General features: G+C 41.9%; 1 protein-coding gene across 1 annotated transcript in view; it reads right to left on the bottom strand.

Annotated features, from left to right (window-relative positions):
- elapor2b (endosome-lysosome associated apoptosis and autophagy regulator family member 2b) overlaps nt 1-20926 on the bottom strand; it is a 126449-nt gene that overhangs the window by 57779 nt on the left and 47744 nt on the right. The window contains exons 2-3 of the mRNA XM_072563084.1: nt 6016-6136; nt 1917-2109 (exon numbers count right to left, since the gene is read on the bottom strand). Coding sequence (XP_072419185.1) covers nt 1917-2109; nt 6016-6136 — 314 coding nt within the window. The remainder of the gene's footprint in view (nt 1-1916; nt 2110-6015; nt 6137-20926) is intronic.

The following is a 20926-nucleotide window of genomic DNA, read 5'->3' as shown; positions in this document are numbered from 1 at the left end:
GACTGCTGGTTTCCTCAAACTCAGTAATAGCAAACTTCAATTATTCAATAAAACCAGCCAATGCACTTATTAGGTGAGCAAGTTGCAATATCATTCAGAGTTCTGGATTCTAACCTCAGGCATGTCAATTTCAAAATACAATTTATTATATTCTAGTTTCTTGCTTGCACACTGGAAGCTATGGCTTTTGGAATATTTTCTGGAGATTTAAGTGTTAGATATTGTAAATGCTGCCCGTTAACCATTTTCAAATGGTGTGTGTTCAGTTTGAATTTCCTTTTCTGTATCTGATTGTAATATGGCCACACCCATCAACTGGATTTCATGACACAGTGATTGTGCAAGAAGGCAGGGAGGTAGTGGTGTAGCTGTAATGTCAAATTCCTCCACAATAGCTGCTGGAATGTAAATTCACGTAATAATGTTAGAATGTAGGGCTAATCCAGAACTCACATGCTTCTCCTGACCTTATACCTGATCCAAATGCAATTACCTCCTGGAGCACTGGACCCTGATGTACACCCCAAAACACACACAGACCATGGTGCACATGTGACACACACACACACACACACACACACACACACATGCAAACAGACAGTCCTGATGGTGACTTTGACAGGTACTAATTGTGGTAAAAACTCACCTGGTTCGCTAATGGAAGAAAGTGCACTGTCCGTATCTCACGCACATGACTCCAGAGCCACAGTAATGTAGCTGACTCAGACCATATAGAAACAAATCCTGTCTGCTCCCAAAGTTACATATGAAAACACACTTGGTAATAAGCGTCTTTAAACATTCATTTTGATAATAAGCAAATTGGCTGCAGGCACACTGATTAGTTTCTACACAAATTACAGCAAAAATGTTGGTTTCTAATCAAGAAATAACACACAATACAGAAGAACTGATTATCAAAGCAAAACGAAGCTCAGTGAAGGTTTACTTGACTAAGCCCTGGGGAGTGGATAAATTGTTTAACGAGGAAATGTTGGACAGACGGGGCTTGCATCTGCTGGTCTTTCAAACAGTAAGAGGCCATTTGATTGAAATATAAGATCCTAAGGTGTTTTGACACAGAGGATGTGGAGATGATGCTTCCATTTGTGTGAGAATCTAGAAGTAAGGATTACAGTTTAAAAATGAGAGTTTGCCCATTTTAGACAGAGACAGGGAACACTTTCTTTCCCTCAAAGAAGGTTGAGAGACTTTGGAACTCTCTTCTGCAAAGGTAGTGGAGGCAAGTCTTTCATTATTTTAAGGCAGAGGTGAAAAGACTCTTAGGGTTGACACATCATCGGGGTGGACGGGAATATGGAGTAATCAGATCAGTCACAATCGTACAGAATGACGGAGCATGCCTTAGCGCTGAATGGCCTACTTCAAACTTATTTTTAATCATTTTTTGGACTTGGGTGCCACTGACTGCCCAGCATTTATAGCCCATCCCTAGTTGCCCCTTGAGAAGGTGGTGGTGAGCTGCCTTCTTGTATCACTGCAGTCCACTTACTATGGGTTGACCCACAATGCCAGTAGGGAGGGAATTCCAGGATTTTGGCCCAACGACTGTGAAGGAATGGTGGTATATTCCCAAGTCAGGATGGCTTGGAGGGGAACTTGCAGGTGGTGGTGTTCCCAAGTACCTGCTGCCCTTGTCCTTCTAGATGGGTCATGGGTTTGGAAGGTGCTATCTAAGGATACTGATTCTTATAAAAAAAAAGAAAGATCCAGTTCTAAGGAATGATTTCTTGTCCAGAAACATTAACTCTGATTTCTGTCCACAGATGCTGCCAGACCTGTTGAGATTTTCCAGCAATTTCTGCTTTTGTCCCCAATTCTTCTATTTGTGAGTAGCTTATATAAACTCTCAGCATAGACAGAATGGAACAATAATCTGTTGCTGGGTTACTTACAATTTGCAATTGTCACTACCGGTAATACTCTTTCCAAACTCATCAACAAAGGCTGCTGCAGTTGAGAATCCAACTGGCATTGTATCCCAGTCGTCAAATCGAATGCCACTCCCCAGTGAGTAACTCCCTGCTGCACATTTACTGCAGCTCTGGTTTTGTAGTTCCAGAAACTCCCCAGATCCACAAGAAAAGGCTGGAAAACAGGGAAAAGATTAAGACCATAAGACACAGGAGCAGAAATTAGGCTATTCGACCTATTACGTCTGCTCCACCATTCAATCATGGCTAATAGATTTTTCAATCCCATTTTCCCACTTTCGCCCCATAACCTTTGATCCCCTTTGCAATCAAGAACTTATCTATCTCCGTCTTAAATAAACTCAATGCCCCGGCCTCCACAGCCTTCTGTGGCAGTGAATTCCATCGATTCCCCACTCTCTGGGTGAAGAAGTTTCTCCTTATCTCCATTCTAAAAAGCCTTCCCTTTAATCGAAAGCTGTTCCCTCGGGTCCTAGTCTCTCCTACCAATGGAAACATCTTCCCAATGTCCACTCTGTCCAGGCCATTCAGTATTCTGTAAGTTTCAATTAGATCCCCCTCATCCTTCTAAACTCCATCGAGTATAGTCCCAGAGTCCTCAAGCGTTCCTCATAGGCATGATTGCAAGTCACACAGATTGCAGTCTTTTTTTTTTGATTCAGTGAGACATGTTCAAATCCCCAAGTTTGAAAGCTGGTTAACTCCTAGGACCACTAATGCATTTTGCATAGAGATTTTACAGCATGAAAAAGGCCCTTCAGTCCATTGTGAAATATGCTTTTTTTTAATGAAACTGGTAGGGTTGATAAGGGTGAGCCCGTGGATATGGTTTACTTGGACTTTCAGAAGGCTTTTGATGAAGACCCACAAATGAGACTAGGGTGTAAAATTAAAGCACATGGGATTGGGGGTTGGGATAGTGTACTGATGTAATTTGAGAAATGATCAGCAGACAGGAAACAAGGAATAAACAAGTTTTTTTCCAAGTGGCAGACAGTGAGTAGTGGGGGGCCGCAGTAATGAGTGCTCGGACCCCAGCTATTAATGATATTTATTAATGGCTTAAATGAGTGAACTTGTATTTCTAGGTTTGCTAACAACAGAAAGTTGGTTGAGGGGGTAAACTGTGAGGAAGATGTGGAGATGCTGCAGTGTGATTTAGACAAATTGAGAGAATGGGAAAATGCAAGGCACATGGAATATGTGTATAAATGTGTGGTTATCCAATTTGGTAGCAAAATCAGGAAGGAAGATTATTGTCTAAATAGAAATAGATTGGGAAAGGGAGTAGGGCAATGAAACCTACTTACATGGAAAGTAAGTGCACATGTGCTGTAGGTGTCATTGAAGGGAAGTGATTTGTTGGTCTTCATAGTGAGGGGGTTTGAGTCCAAGAGCAGAGATGTCTTGCTGCAATTATCCAGGGCCACGTGAGACCACATCTTGACTATCGTGTGCAGCTAGGGTCTCCTTATCTGAGGAAGGATGTTCTGGTGTTGGAGGGAGTGCAGCAAAGGTTTACCAGATGAATGGAATAGCAGGATTGACTCAGAGTGGTGAGCCTGTGGAATTCTCTGCCACAGAAAACATTGATTGTCTTAAAGAAGTTAGATATAGCTCTTGGGTCTGAAGAAATCAAAGGGTATGGGGAGAAAGCAGGAACAGGGGATTAACTTGAATGATCAGCCATGATCAGATTGAAAGTTCAGAAGGCTAAAATGGCTGAATAGCCTTCTCCTGCATTTATTTTATATATTTCCATATTTTTATTTATGGTAAGAGGAAAATCTACATCAACTTGTAATGTTAACTCGCCCTTTTGACAGACCTTATCAAACCTATTGATGACTTCTACAACATTCTATTTGGCAAGTCTGGCATCAGCTTTGAACAATTGTTAATTAATTTTGTGCTCAGTTTTCCAGTAGATGATTTAACTACAACAATGTCTATTCCAATATCTATTAATCTGCGAATTAATCATTCTGACACTAACATTCATTCAATTCTGACAGAAGCAGATTAACAAAAGATATATTCTGACTATTGGATCTCAGGCGCATCCAGCTGCTTCTCTATTCCCATAAAATGTTAAAAATGAATTTTTAATATCTAAACTAATATTTAAAAGATTAAAACAAAATATATTCTTGACCAATAGACTAATTGGCAATATTATTTGAGTGCCAGTGTCTTCTTCCTGTTCTAATACATCCAATCAACATCTAACAAAGGAAGGAGCATGTACAATCCTGGTCACCCTGCTGTAGGAGGGGTGTTGTTAAACTTGATGGAGGGAAGAAAAGATTTACAAGGATGTTGATTGGACTGGAAGATTTGAGCAATTGGAAGAAGCTGAACAGGTTGGGGTTTTTTTCCTGCGTCAGAGGTTGAGGGGTGACCTTATAGAGGTTTTTAAAGTCACAAAGGGCATGGATAGGGTGAACAGACAAGGTGTTTTTCCTAGAATTGGGGAGTCCAAAACTAAAAGGGATAGATTTAAGGTGAGAGGGGAAAGATTAAAAAAAAACCTGACCTGTAATTTTTTCATACAGAACTGCCAAAGGAAGTGGTGAAGACTGGTATATTTGTAACATTTAATATGATGGGTACATGAATAGCAAGGGTTTAGAGGGATATGGGCCAAGTGCTGGCAAATGGGACTAGGTCAGATTGGGATATCTGTTTGTTGCGGACAAATTGGACAGAAGGATCTGTTTCTGTCCTGTATGACTATATGAGTACAGACTGATTTCATGTCATTTCCAAATTTTGTCATTTCTTATCATTTAATCTCTCGTTTTTGGTTTGTTTGTCCCATAATATTGCACTTTCACTACGTTACTGTCCAAACCAACAGACTGGCGATGTTAGTTTGTAACATCAACTTCCTCTTTCCAATTGCCTCATTTTAAAAGTGCCAAATACGGCAGACACTTGAAATCAGAAACAAAAACAGAAAATGCTGGAAATACTCAGCAGGTCTGGCAGTGTCGCTGGACAAAGTTCACAATTCAGCTTCCTGACTGTCAGAATTTGTCGGTTAGATTCTGGTTTTCATTCAAAAAAGAATGACTTTTTGGGGTAAGATACTAGGATCTTCAGTGTTGGAGTAAACCATTCCAATGTCACAAACAAATACAGGAAACACTGGAGAGATTCAGCAGGTCTGGCAATGTCTATACAGAGAAAAACAGAGTTCATGTTTCGAGTCCAATGAACCTTTATCAGAACTCAGTGAATTCAAAACATTAACTCGGTTTTTCTCTCTCCACAGATCCTGCCAGGCCTCCTGAGTTTCTCCTGAAATTTCTTAATTTTATTTCAGATTACCAGCACCTGCAGTTCTTTATTTTAAACTCAACATCCCAAAGTCAATTAATTCAATTCAAATTTCTCAAGTCTGGAGAGACTTGCACATGTCCCTCCTGGTGATTAGTACAGGCCTGGGATTTACTAATCCAGCAAAATCACCATGATGCCACTATACCCTCTATTGAGAATAACCTGGAAATGGGATGGCTCAGTTGGCTGAATTGCAATGGAGAGTGATGCCAATAGTAAAGGTTCAATTCCCTTGCCAAGTGGGGTCACCATGATGGCCCTGCCTTATCATTGATCATACAGCACACAAACAGGCCCTTCGGTTCAGTTCATCCATGCCAACCAGGTTTCCTAAACTGATCGAGTCCCATTTGCCTGTATTTGACCCATATCCCTCTAAACCTTCCTCATCCATGGATCTGCCCAAATGTATCAACCTTGCCCTTAGCTGAAGCACAGTGACCTTCATGTTAAACCCACCAGCAGCTGTCACTTCCACCCTTTCTCTCTCTCTGAGAGTAGATCATTCTACAGCCCTCTAGGACTATGTCAACTTTCACTTCACAAATAATAAGCTACAATATAAAAATTGCTTTGGTTTAAATAAAATGCATTTTTTTGTATTAAATGCCTATGTGATTGTAGAAAAAGCAACAGTTGATAGGGAGCTCGACAGGACAAGGTTGCTTAAATACTTTGGTTTTATGCCAAAAAACAGTTTTAAACAGTAACTTACAGCATTCTCTGCCTTTGATTGGTTCAGGCAATCCAGTGCACGTCCCTGGAGATTTAGGAATGGCAACTCTCCATCGGGACCCAGTGTTGTCACATTCTGTGTACTCATAGTGGTAATCATTCTGTATAAAAAAATACAAAAGGAACGTCTATCACATTAAAGAAAGGAATTGACCTGGGACAGCACAACAGCTGCCAAAAGTGAAGTGTGGGGATAGGAGTTTCCAAATCTCAAACATAATTATCTCCAAACTGCCAGATGTAGATGTTCACAGGGTTGTGCTATTTCTGCACAATGAAGAGTTAGATGGAATTAACCCTTCAATGTTTTTAGAAAATTTAATCACGCTACAGGAAAGGAAAACATTATTGGGAAACAGACAACACTTATTCCTCAACCATCGACGTGATAAAGCTAAAAATCACACAACACCAGGTTAAAGTCCAACCGGTATTTATTTGGAAGTACAAGTTTTCAGAGCACTGCTCCTTCATCAGGTAGCTAGTGGGCAGGATCAGAAGACACAGAATTAATATTTAAAAAATCAAAAAGTGTCATACAACTGATGCGATGACATTTTGAAGGAGCAGAGCTCCGAAAGCTAGTGTTTCCAAATAAACCTGTTGGACTATATCCTGGTGTTGTGTGATTTTTAGCTTTGTCCACCTCAGCTCAACACTGGCTCCTCCACATCATCGATATGATAGACTGTCCAATCACCTTCCATTTCCCATTGCTGTTTGTGGGATCTTACTGTGCACAGCTCAGTTACAAAACTTCTAGCAGCAGCACAACCTCTGTACTTCTAAAGTACGTTCATCAACTTTACAGCTCTTTTGGGCTTCTGAGCCAGAAAAGACATATAAATAGATGACTTACTTTCTGAAAATCTGGTATTAATGGTGTGTTTTTGTCATCGACTATATTTGTCCTTTGCCTGCCATTTATGTTGATGCTAAGCCACTCCCAGAAACAAAATTTAACACAGTGTAGAATTTTAGATGAGTACTAGTGATTTTTTTAGGATTTGAAATACACCAAATGTAAAACCAGGGAAAGGGGGAATCTAGAAATAAGATCAAAGCCTGGCCAAAGAGGAGGGTTTTTGGGAGATTATTTTGAGGAAGACTGCATGGTAGAGACTTTGGAAGGAACATCTAGAAGCAGGTAGTTGAATGAGGTTGCTACCATTTGCCACTTTAATTTACCAGGCGAAAGTGAGGACTGCAGATGCTGGAGATTAGAGTCAAGATTAGAGTGGTGCTGGAAAAGCACAGCAGGTCAGGCAGCATCCGAGGAGCAGGAGAGTCGATGTTTCGGGCAAGAGCTCTTCCTGATGAAGGGTTTCTGCCCGAAACATTGATCTTCCTGCTCCTTGGATGCTACCTGACCTGCTGTGCTTTTCCAGCACCACTCTAACTTTGGTTTTAATTTACCAGCCCATGCTAACATCGATATCGTGTGCCGAATATAATTTTCAACTGAAGCTCAACACAAGCTCAAGGAACAGCTATTCATCTTGTAATTCAGGACTTCACAGCCTTCAGGCCACATCACTGAGTTCAACCGTTTCAAACAATGAACTCTGTGGTCGGTTTTGATTTTTTTTGCCATGCGCGAATCTCAATTTAGTTTCTTCATGCTTTTGTTTTTGGACAAAGGCTGTTCATTATGCTGTCACTAACACTCACTTCAGACTAGTGCTTAGTTTCCTTATTATAATCATTACCACTCCCTCTGCCTTCTCATCCACGACATCTTTGTGACTTCATCTCTCCCACCCTCTACTCTATCCCAGATCTCCCAGTTCTAAAGAGGTTATGCTTAACTCAAAACAATAACTCTATTTCTCTCTCCACAGGGGCAGCCAGACCTGCTGGGTACTTACTTTGCGTTATTATTTAAGGAGAGAGTAGGAGAAGGTGAGGACTGCAGATGCTGGAGAAGTCAGAGTAGTGTTGGAAAAAGCACAACAGGTCAGGCAGCATCTGAGCAGCAAAGGAGTCAACGTTTCATCCTGAGGATTATTTCCAAAACATTGACTCTCTTGCTGCTCAAGTGCTGCCTGACCTGCTGTGTTTCTTTGTTCCAGTGCCACACTTTATTGACTCTTATTAAGGGGAGAGGAAAGGCAGTCATATTTATAGGTGGATGAGGCACATATGACAAAGAAAGGCAATATTACAAGAGGAGAATTAGGTAGTCATCATGATGAAAATGTATCCAGTTTTGTTTGCTGCTACCTTGGTAAATTTTATTCCCATGGTAATGGAATCTCTTTCACCATGTTGAACAAATTGTATGGATAAACTCCTTCATCCCTGTCGTAATCTTGAAAATTTAAATTCTATCAGCTGAACTATCAACCTTCCTTCAAAACCATACATTTCCAAGGCTGAGAATTACTTAGGAACAGGAGTAGGCCATTCAAATCCTTGAAGCATTCAGCGAGATCAACGACTGATCTATGACCTATCTCCATATAACTGCCTTTGGCCCACATCCCTTCATACCACTCTCTCAGACTTAAAATTAACTACTGATACAGCATCCACTGCTATTTGTGGGAGAAAGTTCCCAACCTCTCCCACCTTTTGTATATGGAGGTGCTTCCTAACATCTCCCCTGAATCGACTGGCCCTAATTCTGAGACTATGTCCCCTAGTTCTAGAATCCACAACCAATGGAACTAGTTTATCTTTATCTACCATCTTTTCCTGTTAATATCTTGAAGACTTTGATCAGATCACTCCTTAACCTTCGAAATTCCAGAGAAAACAGGCCTAACTTTTATAATCCCTCCTAATGACTTAACCTCTGAAGACCAGGTATCATTCTTGTAACTGTTGTAGTCCCTCCAAGGCCAAACCATCTTTTACAGTACTCCAAGTGGGTCTAACCAAGGTTTTGTATAACTGCATCATAACCTCTACATCCTCGTATTCCATTCCTTGAGAAATAAAGGCCAGCATTGTATTAGCTTTCTTGATTCTTTTCAGTACCAGCTGTTTGTGACATTTTAAAGATCTATGCACCTCATCCCCCAAGTCTCACTGATATCCAAGATGGAGGACGGGAAAAATATCTGGCTGTAACAGCTGCTCCTTTTTTGAAGTATTTTAGGTGTTGGTGGTGATTTCCTTGAATTCCAGGAGCAGCAATTCCTGTTTTAGATGCTGTTGCATTGTTTTGGAACTTTGGAGAAAAAAAAAGTCAAAACAATAACAGTTTTAAAAGGGAGAAGAACAGACAAAGGAAGCACATGGAGAGGTCATTGCAGGAGAGAGAGAGAGAGCAAGAACCTGCACAGTTACTGCCTTTGCTGTTTGAATTCATGTATCGCTGGACATCGGAGTGCATCTGGGAAAATTAACAGTGAAATTCACAACTGATCTTGGAGGAACTGTTGGGTGAAGTTCACAGCACAGAATCAGATAAGTTAATTGTTGTTTTAAGTGTGGCCTACAGAGAATCTGCACTAGTGAGTAGAGTGGGTTATTTGTTGATTATATGTTTTTGGAGATATGTCTCTTGATTAAACTTAAAATGTAAGCCATAACTATGAATTTAACCTGGGACAGTGTTTGTAGAGGAATAAGACAGTGTTATTTTCTGGGTTGTGGATTGTGAAGGAGCAAAAATGGCCTTTACAGTGATATGTACTTCTTGTCAGATGTGGGAGTTTAAAGAGAGTTTAAGGGTTACTGCAGATTATATCTGCCATAAGTGCTGCTGGCTGCGAATCTTATCAGATCAAATGGATCGGTTGGAGAGACAGATAGAAGCAATGAGGAATTTGCAACAGTATGTGATGGATGGCAGTTATCAGAAGGGGGGAAAGTCTCACATATGGTCAAACAGATGGGTTAACTCCAGGAAGGGTAAGAGAGGTAGGCAGCTAGTGCAAGAGTCTTCTGTGGATATACCCATTTCAAACAGATATACTGTTTTGGAAAATGTAGGGGGTGATGGATTCTCAGGGGAACGTAGCACAAACAGCCAAGTCTCTGGTATTGAGACTGGCTGTAATGCAATGAGGGGTACGTCGGGTTCCAGAGATCAGCTGTGTTAGGAGATTCTGTAGTCAGAGGTACAGACAGACGTTTCTGTGGCGAGCAGAGAAAAAGCAGAATGGTGCATTGCTTCCCTGGTGCCAGGATCAAAGATGTCTCAGAGAGGGTGCAGAACGTTCTCACGGGGGAGAGGTGCCAGCAGGAGGTCACTGTCCACATTGGAACCAATGACATAGTGAGGGGAAAGGTTGAGATTCTGAAGGGAGATTACATGGAGTTAGACAGAAATTTAAAAAGGAGGTCCTCGAGAGTAGTAATATCTGGATTACTCCTGGTGCTACAAGCTAGTGAGGGCAGGAATAGGAGGATAGAGCAGACGAATGCATGGCTGAGGAGCTGGTGCATGGGAGAAGGATTCACATTTTTGGATCATTGGAATCTCTTTTGGGGTAGAAATGATTGGTACAAAAAGGGCAGATTGCACCTAAATTGGAAGGGGACTAATATACTGGCAGGGAAATTTGCTAAAGCTGCTCGGGAGGATTTAAACTAGTAAGATGGGGGAATGGGACCGAGGGCGATAGTGAGGAAAGAGATCAATCTGAGACTGGTACAGTTAAGAACAGAAGCCAGTCAAACAGTCAGGGCAAGCAGGGACAAGGTAGGACTAATAAATTAAACTGCATTTATTCCAATGCAAGGGGCCTAACAGGGAAGGCAGATGAACTCAGGGCATGGTTAGGAACATGGGACTGGGATATCATAGCAATTACAGAAACATGGCTCAGGGATGGGCAGGACTGGCAGCTTAATGTTCCAGGATACAAATGCTACAGGAAGGTTAGGAAGGGAGGCGGGAGGAGGGGGAGCGGCATTTTTGATAAGGGATAGAATTACAGCTGTGCTGAGGGAGGATATTCCCGCAAATACATCCAGGCAAGTTATTTGGGTGGAAGTGAGGAATACGAAAGGGATGATAACCTTATTGGGATTGTATTATAGACACCCCAATAGTCAGAGGGAAATTGAGAAACAAACTTGTAAGGAGATCTCAGTTATCTGTAAGAATAATAGGATGGTTATGGTCGGGGATTCTAACTTTCCAAACATCGACTGGGACTGCCATAGTGTTAAAGGTTTAGAAGGAGAGGAATTTCTTAAGTGTGTACAAGACAATTTTCTGATTCAGTATGTGGATGTAACTACTAGAGAAGGTGCAACACTTGACCTACTCTTGGGAAATAAGGCAGGGCAGGTGACTGAGGTATCAGTGGGGGAGCACTTTGGGGCCAGCGACCATAATTCTATTAGATTTAAAATAGTGATGGAAAAGGATAGACCAGATCGAAAAGTTGAAGTTCTAAATTGGAGAAAGGCCAATTTTGACAGTATTAAGCAAGAACTTTCGAAAGCTGATTGGAGGCAGATGTTCGCAGGTAAAGGGACAGCTGGAAAATGGGAAGCCTTCAGAAATGAGATAGTGAGAATCCAGAGAAAGTATATTCCTGTCAGGGTGAAAGGGAAGGCTGGTACATATAGGGAATGCTGGATGACTAAAGAAATTGAGGGTTTGGTTTTAAAAAGAAGAAAGCATATGTCAGGTACAGACAGGATAGACTGAGTGAATCCTTAGAAGAGTATAAAGGAAGTAGGAGTATACTTAAGAGGGAAATCAGGAGGGCAAAACGGGGACATGAGATAGCTTTGGCAAATAGAATTAAGGAGAATCCAAAGGGTTTTACAAATACATTAAGGACAAAACGATAACTAGGGAGAGAATAGGGCCGCTCAAAGATCAGCAAGGCAGCCTTTGTGTGGAGCCACAGAAAATGGGTGAAGATATGAAATGAGTATTTAGCATCAGTATTTACTGTGGAAAAGGATATGGAAGATATAGACTGTAGGGAAATAGATGGTGACATCTTGAAAATGTCCATATTACAGAGGAGGAAGTGCTGGATGTCTTGAAATGGGGAAAAGTGGATAAATCCCCATGAACTGATCAGGTGTACTCTAGAACTCTGTGGGAAGCTAGAGAATTGATTGCTGGCCCTCTTGCTGAGATATTTATATCATCGATAGTCACAGGTGAGGTGCCGAAAGACTGCAGGTTGGCAAATGTGGTGCTACTATTTAAGAAGGGTGGTAAGGACAAGCCAGGGAACTATAGACCGGTGAGCCTGACATCGGTGGTGGCAGGTTGTTGGAGTGAATCCTGAGGGACAGGACGTACATGTATTTGGAAAGGCAAGGACTGATTAGGGATAGTCAACATGGCTTTGTGCGTGGGAAATCATGTCTCACAAACTGATTGAGTTTTTTGAGGAAGTAGCAAAGAAGATTAATGAGGGCAGAGCAGTAGATGTGATCTATATGGACTTCAGTAAGGTGTTCGACAAGGTTACCCATGGGAGACTGATTAGCAAGGTTAGATCTCATGGAATACAGGGAGAACTAGCCATTATGATACAGAACTGGCTCAAAGGTAGAAGAGAGAGGGTGGTGGTGGAGGGTTGTTTTTCAGACTGGAGGCCTGTGACCAGTGGAGTGCCACAAAGATCGGTGCTGGGTCCTCTACTTTTTGTCATTTACATAAATGATTTGGATGCAAGCATAAGAGGTACAGTTAGTAAGTTTGAAGATGACACCAAAATTGGAGGTGTAGTGGACAGCAAAGAGGGTTAGAGCTGAAAATGTGTTGCTGGAAAAGCGCAGCAGGTCAGGCAGCATTCAAGGAACAGGAGAATCGACGTTTCGGGCATAAGCCCTTCTTCAGGAAACTTTCAGCAAAGAGGGTTACCTCAGATTACAACAGGATCTTGATCAGATGGGCCAATGGGCTGAGAAGTGGCAGATGGAGTTTAATTCAGACAAATGCAAGGTGCTGTATTTTGGGAAAGTAAATCTTAGCAGGACTTATACACTTAATGGTAAGGTCCGAGGGAGTGTTGCTGAACAAAGAGACCTTGGAGTGCAGGTTCATAGCTCCTTGAAAGTGGAGTCACAGGTAGATAGGATAGTGAAGAAGGCGTTTGGTATGTTTTCCGTTACTGGTCAGAGTATTGAGTACAGGAGTTGGGAGGTCATGTTGCGGCTGTACAGGACATTGGTTCAGCTACTGTTGGAATATTTCCCATGGAAAAGATGTTGTGAAACTTGAAAGGGTTCAGAATGTTGCCAGGGTTGGAGGATTTGAGCTACAGGGAGAGGGTCAACAGGCTGGGGCTGTTTTCCCTGGAGCGTCGGAGGCTGAGGGGTAACCTTATAGGGTAAATAGGCAAAGCCTTTTCCCTGGGGTCAGGGAGTCCAGAACTGGGGGGAATAAGTTTAGGGTGAGAGGGGAAAGATATAAAATAGACCTACGTGGTAACTTTTTCACGCAGAGGGTGGTATGTGTATGGAATGAGCTGCCAGAGGAAGTGGTGCAATTGCTGGTACAATTGCAACATTTAAGAGGCATTTGGATGGGTATATGAATAGGAAGGGTTTGGAGGGATTTTGGCCGGATGCTGGCAGGTGGGACTACATTGGGTTGGGATATCTGGTTGGCATGGACGGGTTGGACTGAAGGGTCTGTTTCCATGCTGTACATCTCTATGACTCTATAAAATCAATTGTACTTAACTACATATCATCAGGAAAGTATCCTGCTTTATCTTTTCTTGGACCATACACTCCCTCTTTCACTTCGTATAAAGCTACAAAGGAATACCAGTAGGCGATCACCTGCCCTCTCTCATAATAATGATTTGCTCTCCATGGTCAAGTGACCAAATTCCTGATGGGATCTGATACCAATGTTGATTGCAGCAATAATACCTTTGGATATGTAATCTTACTAAACTGCACTTAAGTACTTTCGCACTTACCTTCTGTAAAGCCCACAGCCAAGCACGAGATTATTACATAGCTTTAACTGCAATAAATTGTGTTTAAATAGCACCCTTGACACAGCAATCAGTACCAAGGCACTTTATGGGAGTATTCCATTATAAAATATGCCACTGAAGGATAGAAGGATTTACTCAGTCAGACACCAAAAGAGAAGAACAGCATTTCGCTTCAATTATTTTTTTGGCAAACTTATACCACAAGCTGAACTACCGTATGCATGAGCCAAATCTTCTTGGGAAAGGCACCAGGCTAAAGATGGTGGAAATAAACATTTCCTGCTATTATTAAAAAGCTCCATGGAGTGCAATGGTTATTCGAGCAGAACAAGGAAGCCAGGCTGTGATAGTCCCAGATTTGATCAAATAATCCACAGGATGTAATCACCCAGCCCCTGATGTAAATGTCAGATATTCAGAGGAGGGGTCAAAGCAGCAATGGCATCTGGGATACAGTAAGCAAGAGCCCTCAGAGGAGAAACAAAAAGAGAAAGTTGTGCATTTTTCATATTTTAAAAACATTAAGCACTGTCACACTGAAGAACAATGATGAGTTCTTACCAGTCTTTCATTCTGCTAATAGCCCCATGGCTCTTTTGTTTGTGACAGCAGTTCACCAATAAATATGAGCACACTGAGTGATAAGGAGTCACTGACAGGATTTGTTTTCATTTTATCCCAGCCCCTCCCTCTTCCTAGAACCATTTGGCTCTCATTCTGTTAAACAGGAATCCAACACAGGGCACTAACCACCAACAATCAGCACAAGGGACGACAACTTTGCAAGGATCAGAAAGGCAGTCCAAACAAATATTTTCTTCCCCAAGACATTGTTCAGAAGTTTGAAAGTCATCCAAAAATAGGTGCTGAAGGGTACACATTACAAATTCTACTGATCAGAGTTTAACAACTCATCCTCAAAAAGTGGAAAATGCCAAAATGTTTCAAATTTTTAAAGAGTTATTCTGTCCCTCCCATAAATATCAGCAACCCAACCCTTACCCGACTGAGCCCAGGCAAAACTGACAGGATGATATTTGATTAAGCTAACAGTATTTGCTTTTTAAAAAAAGTAAATTATATTCTCACTTAAATATTGTTTCTCCCACGCACAAGGACAAAGAAAATTAGTTAAGCCATCAGACATGATGATCTGTAGCTTCCTGAAAGAAAAGTTGGCAGGCTTGTTTAAAAGAAGAGGCACTTTCAAGATTACAAGTGTACCTCTTTCCTTCAGTTAAAAATCACTCCGTGTGGAAATTTATACACAGGGCTCTCTTTGGCTACGAATCAAGAATAAAGTCATATTTGCTAACATTATTCACTCAACAAATTAAGACTTGAGACATTATCTTAAGGCAGAACTTACCATAAATGTAGTTTCTGGCATGTGATCACCTTAAATCATTGAGAATTTCTTTCACGATACTAGGGAAACAAAGAAATTGTCAAGCAGCCATTCACTTGAGGAATAACATTCACTCAGTGGATAGCTTTGATATCGACACATCACCAATGCCAGCTTCACTCAGGCCACCAGGTCAGTAACCTGTTGCCAATCCCTGAAATCTATTTAAGTTTGTTTGAGCTTCATATCCAAATACTGCACTGCACCACAATGATCGACTTCACCTCCAGATTATCACACATTCCGGCTTCTACCTCACACAGGTTGCTGTTGAATCCATGGTAAAATCACCTCTCAAACTGACAATTGCACAATATTCAGCACCATTCACAATCCCTCAATAAGTGAAGCAGTCCATGGTCACACACAGCAAGACTGGATCATAATCATGCTACTGGCTAAAACAGCAACTCAGATCTAGGAACACTGTGATAACTTACTTCCTGACTCCTCAAAACCTTTTCACCATCTACAAGGCACAAGTCACGAGAGAGAGGAAGTGAGGACTGTTGAATCCCATTCCTGATGAAGGGCTTATACCCGAAACGTTGACTCTCCTGTTCCTTGGATGCTGCCTGACCTACTGTGCTTTCCCAGTGCCACATGTTTTGACCCTGATTTTCAGCATCTGTAGTCCTCACTTTCTCCTGGATGAGTGCAGCTCCAACAACACTAAAGAGGCTTGACACCATCCAGGACAAAGCAGTCCACTTAATTGGCGCCACATCCACCAACATCCACTCCATCCACCACTGACGCTCAGTAGCAGCAATGTGCACTATCTACAAGACACACCACAGCAACTCACCAAGACTCTGTAGACAACACCTTCCAAATCCATGACCACTTTCCATCTAGAAGGACAAGGAAAACCCCATCAGCCCTCCAAAGTCACTCACCATCTAATGTGAAAATATATCACCATTTCTTTTGAGTTTCAGGATTTTAACTTGGTGACACTTTCTCCTAACACCAAGGTTGTGCCCCTACCACATAGTTTGCAGCAGTTCTAGGTGATAGCTCCCCACCACCTCCTGAAGAAAATCTAGGCGTGAGCAATAGACGTCCACATCCATAATTGAAAAAAATAAATAAAAACTTCCAATGCTGACTCCCATCAATCTCAAACAATTACTCTGCTCCACATCCTATTCTATGCAATGCGCGTTACCCTTAACTTTGGTATTTATTGGTGTAAAGAGGTTTCCAGTCTTCCTTTGTCAGAAGTTAAAATTCTCATCCACATAGGTCATAATTTCCCACAGCCGGATAACTGCTACCAGCTCTCCCACGTCATCTCTCTGCATTCACTGGTTTGTCTGACTCTGACATTAATGCTTCACCACCTCCCTTCCCTTCCCCATTGATAGCTATTCAAGAGTTAAGACCCCACACTCTCGGACCCCCTTCCTGAAGCCCTATACCTTTCTATTCACTTTTACGTTCTGTTTAAGAACCATCTCTTCAACCAGCTTTCAGTCATCCCTCTTTATTATGGAATCCATTTTTGATGGAGTCGCACATCTTCACCGTAGGTGTTCATCGATGCTAAAGACATGACACATAAAAAAATTGTTGTAGTTGCTCCTTTAAACGTTGATGTTCAGCTTCAAACTATTTTAATCCACACATTTTATTAATCGCAGTTAGATTAGGGCACAGATGAACAAACAAAATCTTCAAGATTTGACTCCAACCTCTTGGCCATCTTTCATATACAGAACTCACACTTTCCATTCAAGAGTCAGATCCTTAGCTCTTAAATTCAGCATCAAACTGACACTCAACCCACAGCACAATACAAGAGCAGTCAGTGTGATAAAACCACTGAGGTCGAGGGCAACAAACAGGGAACTTTGCTTTGCATCTTACCAGTGCCATGCAGTGTTTGATCAGATTAATTGGTACTAAATAGGTACAGCGTTCAATTCCCACAACGGCTGAAGTTACCAGGAGGAATTCTCCTTCTTAGCCTCTCCCCTTCCCTAAGGCATGGAGACCCTCAAGGTTAAACCCCCACCACCTGTCTCCTTCTGATGAGAGAGTAGTCCCATGGTCGGGTAGGACCACAGCAACTTTACCTTTCATTTTGTTTTGTGAAAAAGTAAACATACTTCCAGCATTGACATCGACCACTAAAGTAACCAGGAGAAAAAGGCTTTAAAACTATCAAGAGCATTCTTTAATTTTTAAAAGGCTAGAAATGATTGGTACTAGCCCATATATTTGTTTTAAATCTTTTGCTTAGCTGTCATATCCTGAGGGGCCTGTCCTGTAATAGCTATTAATTCACTGGGCACAACCCAAGTTAATGTGAGCAGGCATTAGCTAAGTAATGGTATTCATTAACGACTTTGCTTAAGCTCTGTATATTTAAATGGAGCTCAACTTCATCAAAAGTTGTTTCAGGAAGATACCTGCATCAACTTGACAGCGATGTTCACATTTGACAAAACAATTTGCTCAGCTTTTCTCTGTGCAGAATCATTTTTTTTTCCCAGGGAGAAAGAATAAACCTTTTAACAGCCCCACTGATTGAATTGAGTTCACTGTTTACAATCACCCTGTTTTTAAAACAGAGGCAGCAATGGCCCTAGTGCTATTATTGCTCGGCTATTAGTCCAGGCAGCAGGTAATGTTCTGCATACCCAGGTTCAAATCCTGCCATGGCAGAAGGTAGAATTTGAATTCAATGAAATATCTGGAATTAAGAGTCTAATGATGTCTATGAAATTGTTGTTGACAGTCCAGAAAAAAAACATCCGTATCTAGTCTAGCGCTACAAGTGATCCACGCAGTAATGTGATTGGCTGTTTAATTCCTATTTCCATACAGGATGGGCAATAAACACTGGCCTGGCCAGCAATACCCATGTCCAGTGAACAAATAAAGAACAACAAAAAAAAAGAGGATGAAGCATAATCCCGGAATAATGAGTTCAAATATCCTTCTTAGAACTTAGTCCAGCACAGTACAGGCCCTTCGGCCCACAATGTTGTGCTGAGCATTCATCTTAATCCAAGATCAACCTAATCTCCACACCCCTCAATTTTCTGCCGTCCATGTGCTGGTCCAGCAGTCGCTTAAATGTCCCTAATGTCTCTGACTCTCCTACCACCACTGGCAGTGCATTCCACACACCCACCACTCTCTGTGTAAAGAACCTACCTCTGACATCTCCCCTAAACCTTCCTCCAATCACCTTAAAATGTTTACCGTCATGACAGCCATTTCTGCCCTGGGGAAAGGTATCTACTCTATCTGAGCCTCTCATTACCTTGTCCACCTCCATCAAGTCACCTCTCTTCTTCTCTCCAGTGTGAAAAGCCCTAGTTCACACAACCTCTCTTCATAAGACATGCCCTTCCAATCCAGGCAGCATCCTGGTAAATCTCCTCTACACCCTCTTTAAAGCTTCCACAGCCTTCCTATTATAAGGCAACCAGAACTGGACACAATATTCCAAGGGTGGTCTAACCCGGATTTTATGGAGCTGCAGCAAAACCTTGCAGCTCTTACACTCAAACCCCCTGCTAATGAAAGCCCACACACCATACGCCTTCTTAACAACTCTATCAACTTGAGTGGCAACTTTGAGGGAATCTATGTATGTGGACCCCAAAGTCCCACTGTTCCTCCACACTGCCTGTATTCAGCATTCAAATTCGACCTTCCAAAATGAATCACTTCGCATTTATGCAGGTTAAACTCCATCTGCCACTTCTCAGCCCAGCTCTGCATCCTGTCAATGTCTTGTTGTAGCCTGCAACAGCCTTCAACACTATCTACAACACCACCGACCTCTGTGTCATCGGCAAATATACTAACCCACTCAAGTCATTTATAAAAACTACAAAGAGCACAGGCCCAAGAGCAGATCCCCGCGGGACACCACTAGTCACTGACCTCCTGACAGAATATTTTCCATCCACTACCATTCACTGTCTTCTTTCGACCAGCCAATTCTGTATCTAGACAGCCAAATGTCTCTGTATCCCATACCTCCTAACTTTCTGAATAAGCCTACCTTGGGGAACCATATCAAATGCCTTACTGAAATCCATATACACCATATCCACTGCTTGACCTTCGTCATCTTTCTCATCACATCCTCAAGGAACCTAATAAGGCTTGCGAGGCATGACCTACCCCTCACAAAGTCACGCTGACTATCTTTAATCAAACTATGTTTTTCCAAATAGTCATAAATTCTATCTCTCAGAATCCTTTCCAGTACCTTGTTTACCACAGACGTAAGAAAGACTGACTGGACTGTAATTTCCAGGGATTTCGCTATTCCCTTCCCTGAACAGAGGAACAACATTCGCCTCCTTCCAATTATCTGGTACTACTCCCGTGTCATCATATAGGCGCAGCAATCTCATTCCTCAATTCCTGTAGTAACCTTGGATATGCCTGGTCTGATCCTGGGGACCTATCTATCTTGATGCTTCCCAGAATTTCCAGCGCATCCATTTTCTTAATCTGTTCAAGACTATTAACTTGGTCCACAGTGTTTTCACTATCAACAAGTTCCCTCTCTTGAGTGAATACTGAAGCAAAAAACTCATTTATGGCCTCCCCTAATCGGTCCAATCCTCTCTCTGATCATTCTCTTATTCCTAGTATGGTAGCAAAACGTCTGAAAATGAACCTTCCAGCTCAGCAAGCAAACCTATATTCAGATTCTCTTATTCCTCACGTGAACACCTTTGGGTTTTCCCTACTCCTACCTGCCAAGGCTTTTTCCTGCCCCCTCCTAGCTCTCCTCAGTCCATTTTTGAGTTCTTTCCTAGCAACCCTGTAATCCTGTAAAGCTGTGCCAGATCCTTGCTTCCTCAACCTTAAGTAAGCTTCCTTCTTCTTCTTGATGAGAAGCTCCTGTTCTCTTGTTACCCAAGGCTACTTCCCTTTACCATTCCTTGCCTGTTTCAGTGCGACAAAGTTATCCAACATTCGCAACAAATGCTTCTTAAACAGCCTCCACATTTCAGATATGCATTTCCCATTGAACAATTGGTCCCAATTTATACCCCACAGCTCCTGTCTAATAGCAGTATAACGTCCTCTCCCCCAATTAAATACCTTCCCATTCTCCGCTGAGGGATGTGAATCTGTGGAATTCCTAACCACACAGAGCTATTGAGAGTGGATTATTAAGTATGTTCAAGGCTGAGATAGACAGATTTTTAATCAGGAAGGGGATCAAGGGTCACAGGGAAAAAGCAGCAAGGTGGAGTCGAAGGTTATTAGATCAGTCATGACCTCATTGAATCAGACAGAAACTCAATGGGTTGAATGGCCTACTTCTGCTCCCAATAGACTGAACAGAAACAAAATACGGTAGATGCTGGAAATCAAATCAAGTCATAGTCTGGGTTACTCTTCGGAGGGTCGGTGTGGACTGGTTGGGCTGAAGGGCCTGTTTCCACACTGTAGGGAATCTAATCTAAGGAAATTGGTGCAAAAATTCAGCAAGTCAGGCAGCAACTGGAGAGTTCAATTGTGATGGAGTGTCACTTTGACTCTCCAGCATTCTCAGTTTAATTTTACACAATAAGCTGGCAATGATTTTTGGTGGAGGTTAATAATCACAGGTA

This window comes from Chiloscyllium punctatum, chromosome 44 (assembly GCF_047496795.1).
Source record: "Chiloscyllium punctatum isolate Juve2018m chromosome 44, sChiPun1.3, whole genome shotgun sequence".
Taxonomy (NCBI): Eukaryota; Metazoa; Chordata; class Chondrichthyes; order Orectolobiformes; family Hemiscylliidae; genus Chiloscyllium; species Chiloscyllium punctatum.
This window is presented reverse-complemented; position numbering and strand designations above follow the sequence as displayed.